Here is a 19,812-nt window from a genome sequence, read left to right as displayed (position 1 = left end):
GAAACATTTAAATTTCTATCTTTCATAAAGGAGGATTATTAGAAGCACTGTTGTATAGACTGCACTGGTTTTAGGTGTACCAAATAACTGACAGTATATGTGTAACTTTCAGTTTTGATAAGAAACACGTGCTACATTATTATCAGTGACTTCATCATCTTTTATTTTATTTTTCAGCATGTCATATCCTGCGGTGGATTTGGCCTTACATGGAAGTTTTTGTTTTGAGTGTTCTATTTTTGGTGTAGTTGAAGAAAAATTGTACCAGACGCCATCTTTAATTTATGCTAAACAAAAATAAATGAGATTATATAAACACTGTGCTACCAAATTATTTATATGAATAAGTGAAGGAATAAACAAGAAACTAAAAAATCATCACATGTGCAGACGGACATGTCCTCTGTATTTTATGTCCGGAAGAAAAGCCAGACGTCAGTGACCTTTGACCCACCTCTCCATGCTCACTGGTCCGGCCCTTTGGCGTGTCCTCAGGCAGGAAGTAGAGTCTGGCGCTGGCCAGCAGGTGGCGCCGTGTCTGGTCCTCCCACAGTAAGGTCACCTGCACATGAAGAGGAAGAAGAAAAAGTAACATAATGTAAATACAGATGTCTGGAAACCTCTGGCAACTAATAACTATGTCTGGAGTTTAAACATTTAATTAGGTTAGAGAAACCATTTTTGAATTGCTTTTAAAACATTCTTCTGTGGAGTGAGAACATCCTGAAACCTTCAGGCTGATAAACACTGCTGAATTAGCTCAAACATGTACAATATTTATTAGTAGATGCATAAAAAAAATGCTTTAAAATTTTTTTTTATTTTTTTTTTTTTAGAAAAACTTGTGTTGTTGAAAAACACCAATACCAGTTTTCAGAGCCCAGGGTGACATAAAATATTTTGTTTTGTAAGACCAAGAGTCTAAAACCCAAATACATTCAGTGCATAATGACATTAATGGGGTGAAACAGCTGGAACTGTTTTATATTTGACATTTTTCTTAAACAAACAACTACACTACTGTCAAAACTGTTGATTTTATCTGTCAATTGCCTGAATGTGTCAGAACCAAACAAATCTTTCAAGCAGCCTTGAATATTACATATTTTGCATTGCTCTTGTGCGCCCACTTTATCTCTCCCAATATGTACAAAGTACTTACTCTTTGGAATAAACAAATCTGTAAATGGCAGGAGGAATGAAACTGCTTTTGTCCTGATGTACCTTTCTTAAAATAAATTGCTGCTTTATAATAAATGATTGTTTTTTAACAAAATTAAAACTCACACAGTTATTATTATAGGAAACTATGCCTAAAGGTCTGTAAAGACATTCAATGAAAAATGAGTGTTCTTTACAATTTATGTACAATTATTACTATTTCAATTAGTACTGCAAAAGTATTAAGGTTTGATATGGTTGTTGAGGCTGCACTGAGACACAGCAGTGCCTGGAGCTAAATGTTGACAGCAGCACGTAATTAATTTAGCAGGTATTTTGTCCTTAAAGTGTTTCTTATCTGCAATTATTATATCCTGTCCATTATTTTTTTAAATGTCAGTATCTTCTTGAAACTTACTTTGGGACTTTTATCATTATTTTTTCAGAAATGTCAATTTTTTCTTTCAATAAGTCATTTTTATGCAAAGCACTTTGTGTTACATAAATTTATGCATTTATGTATGAATTTAAGATGTTTGACATTACTACTATTATTATTATTACTACTAGTATTGTTATCATGACTATCATTATCTTCATAATTATTATAATTATAATTACGGGACAAATTACATGTGTTGAGTTTCTCTGACTCATTTAGCAGCTTGTTTTACCTCATTGTTTTGTCATTTCAACTAACGCAGTAACCTGAAAACGTCCCATGCTCTGTTACAATCATTCAATGTCAATACAAAACTATCAACCTCAATACAATCTCATTAACGTTTCTTCGGCGTGCGACCTAAATTGACTAAATTTAGCCTTGCCGTGGGATGTAGTCTCAATAAAACATACTATTAGTCTTCTATAGTTCGTGCGAGCGGACAGGAGAGCAGCAGTGTGACCCATTTAGGGTTCAGTTTGTAAACTTAGTCTGGGTTAGTCACAGTCACAGTTAAAGGGGCACTGCAACAATTTTATGCAACATGATCAGCTGAAGTGTCATGGATGGTACTACTCAGGTTTGAGAAACAGGTTAATTGTTTTCTTTGAACTGAGCATTTTAGAAATCAAAAAGATGCTGCCGCTCAGTCAGGGAGGGTCTAACCAAAGGGGATATAGAGTTGCATTATGGGGAGTGTAGTATCCAGCGTTTCTGGAGCTAACAGGGTCTACATGTCAGGATATCTCTGCCTCCTACTTGTTTTAATTTGACCTTTTTCAGTACCACAACTCCATGAGAGTGCAATAGTAAAGATTACTTTAAGTACCTTTAAGAGTTATAATAAAAACATCAAGTCATTAATAAAAAACTTTTTTTTTTTTAAGTTTCAATTTCTGAAAGCTATAAAAAAAATATATCATTCAACAGTTGGGAGAGCGGGCGGCCCATGTACAGCAGCGACCGCGGGTTCGATTTTGGCCTCGGCCCTTTGTTTCATGTCATGCCCTCTCTCTCCCTCTTTCACGCTTAAGCTGTCCTGTCCCCAGTAAAGGCAAAAAGCCAAAAAATAATAAGCTTTAAAAAAAACTTTTATAAATCCATCTAACAGAACTTGAGGGCGGAGTGCACACCACAGTGACAGTAACCAACAATATTTTTGCAACTACTTTCAGAGCAATCTGATGAACAACAGAAACGCAGAAAGTATCTAATTTTTTAAAGGAGCTGACACAGCTGGAGCATGTGCTTGGCAACACTGGGTACCGAATGTTACCTTTTACCCTCAAACCCAAAAATATTTGACTTGTGATCATATATGACAAAAAAGGAAAAAACACTCACATTTGAGAGGCTGGAACCAGGTAATGTTTCGAAGAAAAAAAAGATGTGTTTAATAGACAATAACTGATTACTCATCTAATGTTTCAGCTCTAAAACCTGAATGAAAAAAAAGAGCTTCATCTCTTAGGTGCTGGCAGACTTAATTTGGAGGTTGTAGCATTTTAAGGGTACACTAAGATCTTTTCTCCCACAATGTGACTGTGCAGTCACAATTCAAAATGTTGAAATTGTCTCTTTTAATCACCCTTCACCCAGTTACCAGACTTTTAAACAAAGGTTGGGACTCTACAAAAATATAATCCACTGCTGCAGTTTTTTATAAATACATGCAGTTTTTGGGAGCCTAAATGGCACAAGACTTCTTTTGGTAATAGTGGGCAGCTGAAACAAGCTGTGAACAAAACATCTGAAATATAATTACTTTATAAAGTCGACATGGTTATTTTATCAGCAACAGTTGCCCATTTACATAACCAGCTAAACTTGAAGCAACATTATAATTCATTTGGAGTCGTATTTATGTCAAGCAGATGAATGTAAGTCCAATATTTACTCTCTTTTAGCTCTGTTTTTGGTCTCCACCAACTCCAGAGGAAAATATTTGTTCCCTTAGCTGTTAAATGCTCCACTGTGTTTACCGGCTGTGTCCGTCTGCTGTTTGCTGTTGAGCACGTAGTGTAGAGTGAGTTTTTACATACTATATACATCCCAAAACAACACTGCTGAGAGCGGTTTGCATGAACCTAAACAGCTGCAGGTCAGACAACCAAAACAATGAGTTGAAAGCTATAAAACTGCTGCATTATACAGTCACATAAGCACTGTTATTATAAAAAAATACTGATTATGGCATCTTTAATCTCACATTTGAGCAGGTAATCTCACCTCTGCGATGCACACAGGATCCTGGGGTCCACAGCGGATAAAGTAAAACTCCCCGAGTTTCCATATCTGGACGGGCCCCTCGGGTTGAGCTCTGCTGCTCACCGACTTATAGAAGGCGTAGCTGCCTCGCTGGCAGGAGGGGGCACCCAACCACTGACAGAAAGACAAGACAGTGCTGATGAGGAAGAGTTAATGGCCCCTGTGTGGCTCTTCAGGCACCCATGGCATTTCCATGGTTAATGTTTGGCATTTAATAAGCTCTGACAGTGGTTTCTGGGAGTTAATATCTGGTCTATTATCATTCTACGGAGACAGAATTAACATACTACGGTTGAGTAAAATCTGAGCTTCCTGATAAAGTAACATCAGACTGAAAAAAGGAAATAAGACAGAGATGAGGAAGCTAATATTTTTTCAGACCTAGAGCTGTAGGCTTAACACAAAACCAAAACAAGCTACACATTTTATATATGTAAGAAAATCATTTATATATGTAAGAAAATCTCATTCAAAACCACAGCGACAAACTGAGCCATAACAACATACTGTTAAATCTACAGTACTTTTACAATACTTACAGTATTTTACAACAATAAAATAATATAAAACATCGAAACAATAGTCTATTTAATGTTTCTGTTGTTAGCAGCCTTTAAGGTTAACCTTTTTGCACAAATTCAAGACCTAAACACTGCGGCTCTAGAGACAAAGAAGAACATGAACGGTCACTGCTAGTTCAGAAATGTCTCACACCTCAAATGTTGGAAAGATAACATCAGACTTTAGTGTTCCTTGCCAAATTCAGCAAACTGCTGCGACACTGAGAAAACTTCACAACATTGTTATTATAGTTTTGAATTTTCTTTTTCGGCGTTCATTTCTGAATGCAATTCAGTTAATTAAAAGAAAGGTTTGCTCATTTTAGTGTAGCTTTTATTTATTAATTTTTTTTCATGTTTAGTTCATGTTTAGTTTTTACTAATGTCAGTATTAGCTTTTTTTCATTATGAAGGGTATTTTTTTCATTATGAGTATTTTGTAAGTACACACTATCACTTTAGTTTTTTTTTTTTTTACTTTACTTTTGTTTTTATGTCAGTTAGGTAAACTATGCAGGATTTCCCCCCTAGACAAAACAAAGTATAGACTCATAGAAAAGTAACTCCCCTCAATCATCACTTATGACCCACTAGAAGTGTGTGGCGATGCATTTATCTGCAGAGACTCTGTCCTCTGCCTGTTTTTTCTTTTTTTTCTTTATATTTGCATCTATAATAGGGGTCGACGGATATTGTTTTTTCTGGTCCAACACCGATTATTAGTTGTTAATGAGACGAATAACTGATATTTGGAGCCGATATGCATTTCCTTTAACAATGAATATCTTTCCGTCAATATTTATAATTTGGAATATAGCAAACTTTAACACAAAACTTTGTTTAAATGTTACATCAAAACTGAAACGTTCAACATCATATACAGCATGTTCCCAGCAACTTTTTTATGAAGTCAAGTGAAAATTTAAAAAAAAAAAGGTTTACAAAGTAAAAGTTACTCCCATGCTGACCCTCTATACACTTTTTAAGATAATCGTCAAATTGCCAAATATCTGCCCAAATAATCGGCTGGGCTGATAATCTGTCAACCCCTAATACATAGTTCTTTGTACAGTACCAAATTCATTGTTTAACTTTATTAAAATTGCAACGCACTAAAGGATGACACACTGCCAGGATGTTAGTGTAAATTAGCATGGAAGCATGTTGATGTTAGCAATAATCTCCTAGGGCCACTAAGCATGACAAGACATTTGGTCACTAATTTTAGAGCTATGATCTCATTAATCGTTGAACAAGTGGACATTTTGACCTGTTGGTATTTAGGATGTTGTGAGTAATAAACATTTAGACCAAATGTCATGGATATTGATCAAATATTGAGAAAAGTCAAAGTGTTGAACTGTCAGACCGACAGACTGACATCCACAAAGAAGATTTGAGTTTAAGTTTAAGCCCATTTTTAAAGCCTTATTCCCACATATTTTATAAGTCAGCCTCATCTACAATTTAATATTTTCATGCATTGAGAGGCAGAAATACCTCAGAGATTAAAGTTACTTCATTAAAATCTAAATACACGGAGCCAGCTGTGTCCTCCCTACTTTTTCTCGGGTGTGTTCAAGCCATAAATTCTGCAGAAACCACCTCTGGCATCAACACCTCTGACGATAAAGTTGCACCATCTTGCAGTATATTAAGATGTATAAACAGCACTCAGAGCAGGATATTGTAATATATTAAACAACTTGGTGAGGTAATGTTAAAAATTAACTCCTCTGACTGTTTAGCATGGCAGAGGCATATCTGCAGCCCCTGATAGTGACTCAAAACATGTTCAGATATCACTGGAGCTGAAAAATGTGTTGCAGCTTTTTATTCCAAATGCAGAGATGCCTGCTCTTACAAAATGACTACTAGAGTTTCACTGCCAATGATCAGCAACTTTATAATGGAAAAAACCCTGAAAATAAAGACATGTATAAACCTGTATGGTCTTGATCATCTGTATGTGTCAAGATTCTTTTCCAGGTAACATCTGTTTAATTTCTGAATATGAGCACAAAACATAAAACAGCTGACTCTGCAATAGAGCTGCTGACTTCCTGTTGTCATCACACTATAACACAGTGATCACACTTCCTGTTAAACTGATTTGAAATGTCTGTGCACCCTTGTGTGTTAGATAAATAAATAAACAAACACATCAATAATTAAAGGCTAAATTAACAGGCATGATTCTGCAGTTAAATTTTTGCTTTCACCCAGCTGCACACAGTATGAAGGCCACATGATTCTGTCATAAAACCATCAGCTGTAGTTAATCATTCAGTATCTGTGATGTATTGGAGAGGATCCAACTTGTAAATTTGTTGCTTTTTTGAGTCATTTCCTGCCAATCTGGGGAGATCTAATCTCACAGGATTTAAACATTTTATAGTCTGAATCTTAGCAAAATGTGGAATGATTATGTATCTCCATTATGTTGTAATTATAAGGTCAAATGTAATGTGCACATTGTTGCAGAAAGTCATGTGACCTTTCCTCTCAGGTCAGAGCTCAACAGAGGGTCTTTCATTATTTCATTATTGCTTGGAATAAGACCATCAGGGATACTGTACCTTCCTAATGAAATAACAGTCACATTTAGCCCCAGCTAAATGTGACTGTTTTAACATCTTGGCCCTTTTTTATCATTTATAATCCTTTATTTTTCTGCATGTCAAACTCATTTCATGTATATTCATGTAAAAAGAGCACTTTTGCAGATGGATAAATAAAGGTTTATTAAATAATAAATGTATGTTGGTGACGACTAACATTCACCCAATGACGTAAACGTATCAAGAACTGGTTTCACTTGAGAACTGGTTCCAAATTGTCTGATCCAGTTGTATCCCTCTGAGCTTATCAATTCCTTTTAGTGAAGTCAACATGTTTTTTGACAGTTGCTCATTGCCAATCAATGATATCAAACTCACGCATCTTCGCTGGTGGCTTCATTTCACAAAGAAAATACAACAGTGCTGCTTGTAATGTATTTTATGAGTGGAAACACACCAGCAATATGCCGACACATCTTTCTAAGTAAAATGGGAACAAATTCCAGAAATGCCATTTTTTTGACACTCTCCGCACAAAGATCACCGCTTCCCAAATACGTCTGTGGCAAAGGGTAAATATCCTTTTAGAATAATATTATTGCCATGCGGGCAGGCTAAGCTGATTTTTTGTATTTATTTATAAAGAAAATGTAATGAAAATGAAAGCTGTACAAACATTTTCTCATTATATCTACACTATGTTCATACTCTGCTGCGATCATAACACTGCTGCGTTGACACTTAAAACTCAGGTACGCCTACCGTTTTCCCACACAGAAAAGTGATCATCAATAAATAAAAGACTCAATTGAGGTCAGATCAATAAGCAGAATCAATATGGCACTGGTATCAATAAAGTCTTATCACTACCTGTGGTAAATGTTGATGCTTCCTCCTTTGGTCTTCTTTTGAAACAGTGTTGAGCATTAACAACACTAACTTGGCCAAAACAACTTGTCTGCTGCTCAGTGTTTTATCATGGTGATGTATTGGGCTCAGATTTGGGAAATTAAAAATGCTTTAAGCAGCTGCTGTAGAAGTTCAAAGGTAAAGGCTGCACATATCAATTATTTTAAATGTCAGTTGATGTTTGTTTGATTTTTTCTTTTATCATTTAATCAATAAACAACAGAAAAATGTCCCTCAAACGTTGCAAAAGTCCAACATGATATCTTCATGTTTCTTGTTCTGCCTGAAAACTCAAATGCATAATATGTCTGAAGGTAAAAACGTGATGCTTTCTTAATAAATAATTTTTAGTAATTTAATCAGTTAAAGGCAGCTTATTTTTTTTTAACAGACAGATTGATAAAATCCATTATCACATCAAAACTGTTCAATGTAAATAACTGAATTATCACTGAAAATCACTTATGAAACAACACTGAAATAACTGAAAGATCAACAAGCATTAAATTAAACTTCATAAAAATGCTTCACTGGTTTCCTATGAAGTGTGTTTGTGTTTCTTCTTCCATTTATCTGACTGACAATCGTGACAAAAATTGCAATAGCTATTTTCCCCTAAGCTGACAATGGCGCAGCTTCCTTTCCAGTAAAATAAAATCCAGCTCTTCTACTTCACAGACTCTGATTGAGTCTTTTGTTATTAAATGAGCGTTTAGAAGTATTTTGACAGATACTGTAACAGCAGTATGACTTGCTTCATCTGCACAGGAGGTAGTGGGAGTGTTCAGTGACTAAACCTCCATTTTCATTTTTTCAGTTTATACCGCCATTTCATGTGGCTTAAAAGCGATGGATGTTTTGAAACCTAATGTTGTATTTTCTCCTGCAACTGGTTATTTTGTTGTTCAGGTGCGACGGAGGAAAACAACAAGGGAACAGATCAGAATTGTAAATTTTGAGAACTTGGCTGCATGTGGATTTATAATGTGTCCTTTAACAAGCTCTAAATGAACTATCACACTTCACAACAGCAGCAGCTTATTGTTGACGCTCAAATTAAGTGAGGCACTGTTGATTAAGATTATTCATCTCACAGTTTTCCCTCAGTAATCAGAAGAAAAGGGTCGGCGTTGCTCTTAATTCTGCACAAACAAAAGCAAATACAAGTTTTAACAAAGATGTTATTATCTGGGGATCCAATTACTAGCTTTCAAAAGGCTTGATTAGACAAAAATTAAAATTAAATACAATCAAGTGCTGAAAACCAATACTTGATTGACAGAAAATTAATCATTTGGATATTTTGGAAAATTGTTTTAAAAAATTCACAATTTCCCAGAGCCGAGTTGATTTCTTCAAATGTCTTGTTTTGTTTGACCAACAATCAAAACTCAAATATATTTAGTTTACAGTGATATCAAACAAAAAAAAATCAACAAATCAAAATCAATAGGCTGGAACTAGGTCACGTTTGGTGTTTTCTTTTAAATAAATCGATTAATTGATGTTTGTTACTTATTTCACCTCAAATTTCAAAGCTCAAAAACGCCAAATGCTTTCTGTTTACAGGTTCTTTTCTCTGTTTTGTATCTGTGTAAGCTTAATAAATTCGAGTCTTTGGCTGTTAGTCTGACAAAGACAATTTAAAAGTCGCCATCTTGGGCTTCAGGAAAGTGGAAGAGATATTTTCGTGGATTGATCATGCAATGCTTGTAATAAATAAGTAGTCTTAACATTTTCATTAGTGTTTATATTCCTATCTTCTTTGCTTTTAAAGAAAACATATACGACAGCTGAAACCATTACTCGAGTTACCCACTCATCGATTGACAGAAAATGTATTAATTGTTTTAAGTCATTCTTAAAAGAAAAAATGCGACCAGCTTTTCTGGTTTTCTTTTTTGAACTGTTGGTGGAACAAAGTAATCGATCTAAAGGCGTCACCTTGGACTTTGGGACACTGTGTGGGACAATTGTCACTGCTGATACATCGTCTTACAGGTCCTACTAGTCTTAAAGAGGCACTGCTGTCAGAAAACCTTCTCATTTATTCATCCACATAAAGTTGATATATTTGTTTTTATTTAATATTTGGTTATTATTTAATACTCATTTGAAAGAGTTTTCTCGCTGTCAGATGGATTTAAAGAGCAAACTATAAGAGCGCAGACCACTGCCAAATGCCCTGTCTTGCAACGTTAACAATTAATTTATATTCTTATAACGTATAAAGTGTTGTAGCCCATGTATTCTTCAAGATTTCTGCACATTGTAACTGCTGTAACAACACCTGTTTTTAACCTATATTATTTGTTTGTTTTTTGATTTGTTTGAGCTTTTCATTTTATGGTATACAATATTTGCTGCCAAGACTATTTTATTTTTATGTAATATCTGTTATACTTGAAAACCAAAACAAAGATTTTGTTAAAAATAATACATAAACAACTGACTTATTATTGGTTACTAAAATAACTGCTGGTTGCACCCTAAACTGTGGTAAAAAGGAAAACTTGTGTACTCTAAATTATTTTAAAATGTCAGATATTAAAAAATCTGAATGTCAGTAAACTCTTTATAAACAAATTATTTTGCCCTCAAAATGCTGGAAAAATTAATCTCATAAAATGTTTGTCTTTATTTAATCTACAGATCAGTTTACATAGTGCTTCCTGTGTGTTTACACTCTGGAAGTGACGAGGAGCACTTGATCTGTCTCACCTCACACCAGCTAATGCTCACTGTTTGTGGGTGTTTACACGGCTCGAACAATAAATCGAGCACACCTCAAGTGGGCTCATACGTCTGAAAGCCAATACTGCCTCTGCTGCTGCTGCTGGGTGGATAAACCTGCATCTTTGATTTCACAGTTTTGTAAGAGGAAGTGTGCGGAGCCCCAGGCCTGCGACACCCAGAGTAGTTTGTGGAAAAATAGCTAACATAAAACAAAACACACCTCAGAAACGAAAGCAGTTTTTCTTGATTCCACGGCTGTTTAAAAGCCATGAAAGACCTAATGGCGTGTCAGGAAATGCATTACATTTCACTCATCAGTGCCAGACTTTTGTTAAAAAAAAATTGGTCTCTTTTATGTAATCTTTAAGTGCGTGACCTAAATAATAATCTCTGTATCTGTGGAGAGGACAGTGAGCTGCCATTTTGGATCCTGAGTCACAGCTTCAGTCAGCAAGCTGTGCGTTATCATTCACAGATAACCACGAAATCCACATCCAGATCTAACTATGAAAATGAAACAATGAGGACTTGTTTAACTCAAAATGAGGGCATTTTAATTAAACAATGTTACATTTTCTTCAAATATTTTTAAATGATGACATTTCAACATTAAATAAGACAGTTAGAAAAGATTATCAACAGCTTTTTTTTAAAAAAAATAAGGGCCATGTTTGCTACTAAATGACAGCAGATTCTGTTTCATTTAAAAGCTTTTTTACTTTCAAACTAAAGGTCACGTCTGAAGAAACTTTCAGTTCAGTTTTCTGCTTCTTTAAGTTATTTAGGTCAAAGTTAGAGTGAGATGTAGCAAAAACATGACACTTTTTTGTATATACAATTACAAATAAGTTTAGATAAAATAACAAACTATGATTAATTATTGTGATTATTTTCAGTATAGAATAATCTGCAAGTTGTGTTCTTAATTAATCAAATGATCATTTAAGTCAATAAAATGTCAGAAAATAGTGGAAAAAAATTAAAGAAGGGGTGTTTAAATGTCTTATTTTGTCCAAACCACAATCCAAAACCTAAAGACAAGAAGCATATTTTCTTAAAAAAAAACAACTTACAACTACTACTATGAATTTTTAGTTTTCCTTGAGATAAGACGAAAAGTTACAATATTCAAATAATCACAAAGGACTGGAGGATACACGATGGATTCAATGTCAAAAAACCTGGACATATTAACAGATAAGTGTAACTGTATAATTTTCTTTTTGTGGAACCCACAAAAAGCACAAAGTAACACTGTTAGTGTCATGCAGCCTGTTAATATGTTCATCTTAGAGCAGCTCACAAATATACACTTTTTAAGAGCTTGATAATTTAGGAAACAGTGTATTTGTTGGGGACTGTTTTCAGCGGCAGATTAATCCACATTTGGTGCATTAGTGAGTATTTGGTGCAGCAGGACGGTGTTATGTGTGATAAAGTCAAAATATAATGCAGGAATTTGTTGATGATAATGCAGGAACATGCGACCCAGTGCATGAGGCTCACTAATGTGTTTTTAATAGTTTTCAGACAATTAAGCTTTCTGAAGCAGAAGAATAAGATATAGCAGGCTTTGATACACAAAACTTTTTAATACATACATTCAGTATTTATATTTAATTATTTTGGGCCTATTACGGATAGGTTGACTATAACAAAAATACAGAAAAGCAACTGAATTATTTTTCAATTAATCTTTTTTTTCACTATGTGATTAATATATAAATTCAAATAAAAACTGAAATTATTAAAATGGATGTAAGAAGATAAAATCAAAATGCACCAACAAGCTGTTTTATGTGCAACACATCACACATGATCCTCTTTTTATGGCCTAAAAAGAAAACATGGCTGCCATGAAAATGCTGCTGTTTTTCTGATATTGAATCCATCGCGCAGCCCCTGCTCCTCTGTAATCCCCTGTTTGCAGTTAGAGGCGAGAAAAGACTGAATTACAACAGCTTTACATGAAACATAATATGCAGCCCCACAGCTGCGACATACAAGCTGCAAACGAACTGAAATATTCAATATTTCTCGGTGCTGAAACAAGGCAGTTTTTATTTCCTCTTTATCTTATTTAGAGCTGCCTAAATGTCTGCATGTTAATGAAAAAAGGAGAAATTTAGAGCCCAAGGTAAAATCTTCAAATGTTTTTATTTATTTCTAACCATCAGTCTGAAACCCAAAGATAATCCTTTTATAGTCGCAATAATAAACTGATTAGTTGACTACTAAGTCAGGAGAAAATGAATTGGTAAGTATTTTGATAAATCAATTCAGAGTTAAGTCGTTTTCAACGCAAAAAATGCCCAAATTCCTCTGGTTCTAGCTTCTCAAAAATGCGGGTGTTACTCTACATATCTTTAGATTTTGGGATATTGGTTGGAAGCCTTTAGTTCAGCATTTTGGTCATCGTCAACTTGTTTTTTTCAAAGCGCACTATCTGCAGACAGCCTGTCAATCAAAACAGCCATGTCCTAAATTATGTATAACGTTAATCCTGAATAAAACGGTTGAGTTACACAGACCAAAACCGTGTTTTGTACCAGGCTGTAAACGTATTTATTTCTGCTGTAAATTTGACATATTAACACAGGTATCGACTGGCTTTAGGAGCCAACCTCAAGTGGCCATTAAAGGAACTGCAGTTTTTGGCACTTAAGCATTAGCGGCAAATTTTTTGGAGGCTTGGTTATCAACGGATTATCAACATGTGACATAGCACTGAATGTCCTGTCAGACGGGGAGAAAAATGCCTGAGCGACAGGCATTAGACGGACTACAGCGTGTGATGAGACCGTATATAAAACTTTTAAATCCTGTCGGAAGTAGAACAAACACATGTTTCTTCTCAAGAGAAGCTGTAAGTGCAGTTGAAAATATCATAGTCTCTGGCCATTGGACATCTGTCCGCAGAGGGGAACCCAATGCATCTGCCAGATCAAATAAAACATGAGCTTGCAGATTGGTCTGATTCCCGAGCAAGATATTTTTCACTATTTTCTGCCATTTTATAGTCAAGACAATTAACCATTCAGGAAATTAAATGGCAGAATAGTTATTTGTTAGCATATAGTCATTATATAAACAACAAACTCCCACAACTGAGAAACTGAACGCAACAAATATTTGGCAGATTTTTTTTAAATATTCTAATCAATTAGTCAACTAATTGTTCAAGCTGAGGTTTAATGTAAATGTTTACACAATTAAGCACAACTAATAGAATTCCCATTTCACATAAATAACAAAAAAGTTTACTGGAAAGTAACACAAATGTTTAGGGTGGAAACTAGCAATTCTTTTTGTTACAGATCAACGGCCTATAAAATATCCAAAAAATCTATAAAAAAAAAAAAAAACGCTATTAAAAGTTCCAAGAGTTCAATGACATCTATAAAGACCCAAAGACATTTGATGTTTTGGAATTTCTACTTTAAAAATTACTTAAATGATAAATTAATTATTAAAACAGCTGCAAATTAATTTTCTTTTAGTGCCACTAATGAATTAATCGTAGCAGCTCTGATGTTTTAATGAAGCATGGCTGAACAGTTTTAAGTGTGTGACAGATTTTTCATATTAACTAAATTGAAACAGAGCAGGCAGAGGTCACATTCACCATATCAACATGAAATAAAAGGCCTTCTGTAGTATATAAGCTCAGGGTGTAAGTGCCTGTGCAGCTGCTATCCATTTACTCATGATAGATGGCTCATAAAGATTCACAAAATAAATGCACATATTGTCACGGCTCCTCTTTCTGCACCAGAAATACTCTGCTTCTAAAACAACCAGCAGTCCAGTTCTCCTGCCTGCTTGACGCCCTTCACCTCGCGCCTGCTGCCTAAATGCAGAATATTCTAAAATTCTCACTCCTGTGTTGATCATCCACAACCCCACCCCACCCAGCACACCCTCCCCACCCAATACCCATAACCCACCACAGGCAGAACCTCCTCCCACCCTCCCCCACCCGCTGTAGCTCTGCAGACCAGCTGCAGCAGGCCCAGGATCAATTTTTAGAAAGATACTGAATAAATGTCACAGCAGAAAATATACATATCAGCTATACATAGAGACATTAATACCACAATAATTAAAAACAGGCCGCCACATAACATAATGCAGTGACATGATGTCTAATTACGTCACTGTGGAGAATAACACACACACACTCAAAACTGAGGCCCTGTGGGAAAACTGTAGGATACCAAAAAACACTGAAGAAAAACAACATCAAGCGAGAAAAGCGCACGATCGCTCAGACACTTTCTGAGCCCTTACAGGAACATGATATTCGTATTAAAGAAATACGACGATGATACGACAAGGAGACACTACAAACAAAACAGACAAGGTCACTGTTGAATGTCAAACTCACTCTATATTCTGCTATATGAACTGAAATTATTGAACCACAGGAGGATTAAATAAAACATATAATCCCTGTGGAAACATTACACAACTATAATAATGATATAGTAAGAATAAAACACATTTAAAATCCCCATATAGCACAAATAACAGAAGTTAAAGTCATAAAACAACTGCAATAAAACTGCAATTCCTTAAGAAATATCATAAGGACAATATAGTTCAAAATAATCATTAAATATTCATTATACACTCAATACTGACTCCCAAATGTACATTTTAAGTCCATATGATGATATTACAGACACATTTTAGTATTAAAAATAAGTGATTAAGTGTGACAAATTAACTACAGAGTAACTAACAATCTAAATATTCGATAGGGAGCCACAGATATACAAACAGCTGTTATAAATACATTTTAATGTACAAATGATAAACTTTTAAGTTTCATGAAATTACTACAGAGTATCCTAGAGGCAGTGTACGGCTATTTAGGAAATATTATAGTAATACATTATATCAGATAACATTTGTTGTGAACACATAAAAGAATATTCTAGATTTGTTGTTTTTTTTTAATTAAGTAAGAATAAGACAATATTGAGTACTATAAACTAAGTATCAGCCCCTAAAGGAGTATTGCTGGAGTATTAACGCACTTATTTCTAAGTACATGAGTTAATTAAGCAGGAAAGAATAAAATAAAGTTAGATTAAGTCACCATTGAGGCTTTATTACAAAGAATGTGCCCCTACAGGTGTGTTAAAGATCATTTTAAGTAATATTATAGTACTAGAACTGGATTATGAGTACCATAAAGTAAGAGAAAGTGTATAGGTTAATTTCTGACCTATTACAGTTAATACAATATGAGGAGGAATACAACTAAGAGTTTGACAATTTAATAGGAGGAACATTAGACCATTTTCTCGGACAAGGAAGGAGAATGAATCATGTTCAGTCATTTCAAAATCACCATTAAGCTCTACAGACACAATTTAAGTCATGATGGGTATATCATTGACATATTTAAGGACTATTATGGTAATTCAATAGGACTAAGAATACTACAATGCTTAATAAAGTTCTCATTGATTATTGTGAGCCACTAGAACGCTAGGTTAAATTAAGGAGTATTAGATGTGATACAATAAGATTATGATAAAGAGTAAGACAATACTGAGTACTACAGACACAATAACACTCTATAAATGAGACACAGACAACAAATTTAAACTATTCATTAATAGGATGTTAAAAATATCATGGAGTATTGAAGTAATACTTAAAAAAAGGTACAATGAGGTCAGATAAAGTTTCTGCCAACTATTAAAAGCCCATATAGTAATATTTTGGGATATTTTTAAGGCCTATTATACTCAATATACTACAAAAAGGGATATAATTGTGTATGATCAGGACAATTTTGAGTACTACTGGAAACATATTAGCCAGGAATTGAATATAGGTTAATGTTAGCAATATTTTTAGTTACTTAGAAGAACAAGAAAAAGAAATGATAACTATAGTCATCAAAGATATATTACAGCATCATCTAGTAACAATTTTGGGGAAACAAAGATGCTATAAAGATGGATAAAGTCTTAACGCATCACTAGGAACACCTCCGGAAACACTGCTGGGACATTTTCATTGTTTTTTGGGGTTTTTTTGTATTATTACAGTTTATATCCCATTGGAAATACTATAATAAAGTTAGAATAACAGACTATTGAGTATTACAGACAAAGTACAAAGTATTAGCTATTATAGAAATAATAATTGGTACAAAGAAAAATAAACTTAACTAAGATGAAATCAAAATCTTTCTCCACATAGACAATATTAGCTGCTTTATGAATACTATAGATATAGGTTATACAAGCTAGAGCCAGATGATTTTGAGCATATTTGCTAATAAAGAATAAAATAAATAAATAAATAAATAAAATAAGATAGACCAAAATAAAAAGTTTCAACTAATCAATTAATAGTTTGGGCTCTAGCTATGTGTGGGTATATGAGCAGGAGAAAAAGAAAAAAATAAGAATACAACAAAGATTAATGTACTAAAAAGCTAAAATAAGACAATTTTGGAGAATTGTGGCATTCTTGTTTAAGGACTGCCTAACAGATTATAAAATTGCTGCAAATTTATTTCCTGTTTATTAGCTCATCTATAAAGCCCCTAATGGCTGGTTACAGTACTTTTATACTGTGTGAATATATAAATATATCGGAGTTTAAATAGATAGAAACAGGAAAAGCAAGAAAAAATACAACAAAGTGAGCTCAAGTCTATATTTAGCTTTGCAGACAGAGTTTTAGCCCCTGGGGGAATATTATACATATATTTCAGAGAGACCAGGTGATAAGTGTTACCATCAAGTGAGTATAAATTAGCATAACCATATTATTATAGACTATAGGAGTGTTATGTGATTTTTTTTTTTTTTTTGGAGCCCTGGGGGAGGGCCAGCTGAAGCAGTGCTCCAGCCTAGTGGTGGAAACGAGGCAGGGCTGAGCAGGCAGGAAAATAAAAGCCACATAATATAATCTGAGCACCGAGAGGCAGCCCTCGGTCTAAAATGTGAATACACACACACACACACACACACACACACACACACACACACACAAGAATTTAAGATGGAAACCCTTAATCTGCACCCTGCCTACGTCAGTTCTCGTGATATTTCTGGGAATAATGCAGTGAGATATTTTTTACACAGTTTTCTGAACGGGAAGGAAGGGGGGGGGGGGTCTCCGACGAATATTAATAATAAAATGTCTCCTGCTATAGACAATAAATAAATAAATTAAATCCAAACAGTCTACACAGTATTGACCTTGGCTATATCCTGTTATTCAAAAAGCTCACAACTTCACCACAGGGAGAAAAACCTCTCAATACTGCAATAAATTAATATTTAAAACAGAGATATTATAAATATATATATATATATAGTGCAACCACTGGAACATTAAATATCCCTCGCGCCACATGTGAAGGGTTCCTGTCAAAATAATGTTTTTATTTCGATTAAAACCACATTTCTCAAGCTGTGTGTCCTCTGGATGTTTCCTGGGTTTTTTTAAACAGGACTAATCTTCGCTGTTTCAAGTACAAAAACTCCACATTTACCTCTTTTATACGCACACAATATTAACATTCCTCCTTAAACTGTGGCAATTACGCCGGAGACAAAATGTCGGGAAGGGATTTGATAATAATATCAATATGCTTCCTATTATAACCAACATTTACTGCTGCTCCACCTAGTCTCTGCCGAAAAAAAATATTTCAATCTTTAATATCACGTCGAAATTAATTTTGAGCCTGGCGTTCAAAATGAAAAAAATGTCGATGCAACGGCTCGCTGCTAGCTAGTTTTTGTGAAAAAAAAAAGGTGGACTAGCTTAAAAGTTTCCTGATATTTTCAGACAGGCAAACGGCCAGAAAATTAAATTTTATTTAGCTAATGTGTTGTTGGTGTGGGTGGGGGTTGGTAGCCAGAGGAGAAGCAGAGACTGTCGACACGACACACAAAGAAATTAATCATTAACACGGTGAAAATATCAGAAATATTAAACTGGAATTTAACGGCTGAGTCTCCGATATCAAACGAGGCGACAGCTCGGCGTCACAGCCGACTGTTTGTCCGTAAAAAAGCCAAATATCAGCGGTTTATTTTCCACCTCTGGAGGAAAAAAAAAGTTGAGCCTGGTTGAATAAAGTTGTAATTGCAGTCAGAGCAACTCTCGGTGCCTGGCTGATATGGGAAAACAATCAATACGACATGGCCAAACTAAATGAAATAAAACGCGATATCGGGCTTCAATTCACGGCGACATACGGTTAAAATATTCCCCACATCAACAGGTATGAAAACACGCCGGGTGCGAGTGACATAAATCGACATTTATTTGGAAATTATATCGGCTTTACCTGTATTGCATTGTGCTCCATTGCAGTCCTGCATTCCCTCTCTGAGGCCCCTCTCCGGTTACACCGCCGGGACTCGCCGTCACACAAACAAACGCACCAGAAGAAAAAAAAAAAAAAAAAAAAAAGCTGTTTTTTTTTCTTTTCTTTTTTCTTTTTTTTGTGGAAATGGGACAGGATCTAGGTGTGGCCAAAGTTTGCCACAGAGTACAACTTAATGTTAAAGTCACAGTGAAACGGCAGTTGAAGCATCTTTAGCTTCAGTGGTGTGACGTATTTCCGTGTGACGCGGCACGTGAGGGCGGGGCGTAAAGTCGAGAGGGGGTATAAATCAAACCACACAAAATTACAAAATATCAATAAATCTTGAAGGAAAAAGTGACTGTAGTTTGGCGTGTGGAAGTTTCGGAAGATGTGGACCTGTCTGATCATTTGTGAGGCTTTTTTTTTTTTTGGAACAACTTTCATATTTTTATCAACAGCCATATTTATTATTTTATCCCCTTAACCCTTCCAAACCTGCAAAAACTGGCTTCCTTTCTGTCAAAAACATGGTAAGAAGGCAATAAGCAACTCAAGAAGAAATCACCCAAAAATTAACAATAAATGATTAAATAAAATAAAATAAATAATACATCTGTTAAACAATTTTAAATATATAATCGTTATAATTAAAAAATCAAAAAATCTGGACATTTTTCCATGAAATGATTAAAAATAATTTTCTAAATCTATCAATTTCTTGTAATTTGAGGGATATTTCATGCCAAGTAGCTCATTATTTAAATACTTCTGAAAGGCGTCTGAGTGTAGCACACAAAAAGTGCTGTTGATCCAAGTATCAAA

The 19,812-nt window shown here is 34.7% G+C and overlaps 1 protein-coding gene across 1 annotated transcript in view; it reads right to left on the bottom strand.

The window, feature by feature from the left end:
* The window catches only part of LOC121952231 (uncharacterized), a 42,231-nt gene extending 23,015 nt beyond the window's left edge, over positions 1-19,216 (bottom strand). The window contains exons 1-3 of the mRNA XM_042498774.2: positions 18,970-19,216; positions 3,833-3,985; positions 455-562 (exon numbers count right to left, since the gene is read on the bottom strand). Coding sequence (XP_042354708.1) covers positions 455-562; positions 3,833-3,985; positions 18,970-18,990 — 282 coding nt within the window. The 5' untranslated portion in view covers positions 18,991-19,216. The remainder of the gene's footprint in view (positions 1-454; positions 563-3,832; positions 3,986-18,969) is intronic.
* Between the last annotated feature and the right edge of the window lie 596 nt (positions 19,217-19,812).

The sequence above is a fragment of the Plectropomus leopardus genome, chromosome 15, assembly GCF_026936395.1.
Source record: "Plectropomus leopardus strain MGB_pleo_1.0 chromosome 15, ASM2693639v1, whole genome shotgun sequence".
NCBI classification, from domain to species: Eukaryota; Metazoa; Chordata; class Actinopteri; order Perciformes; family Serranidae; genus Plectropomus; species Plectropomus leopardus.
The sequence above is the reverse complement of the archived record's forward strand: the minus strand, read 5'-3'. Positions and strand labels throughout refer to the sequence as shown.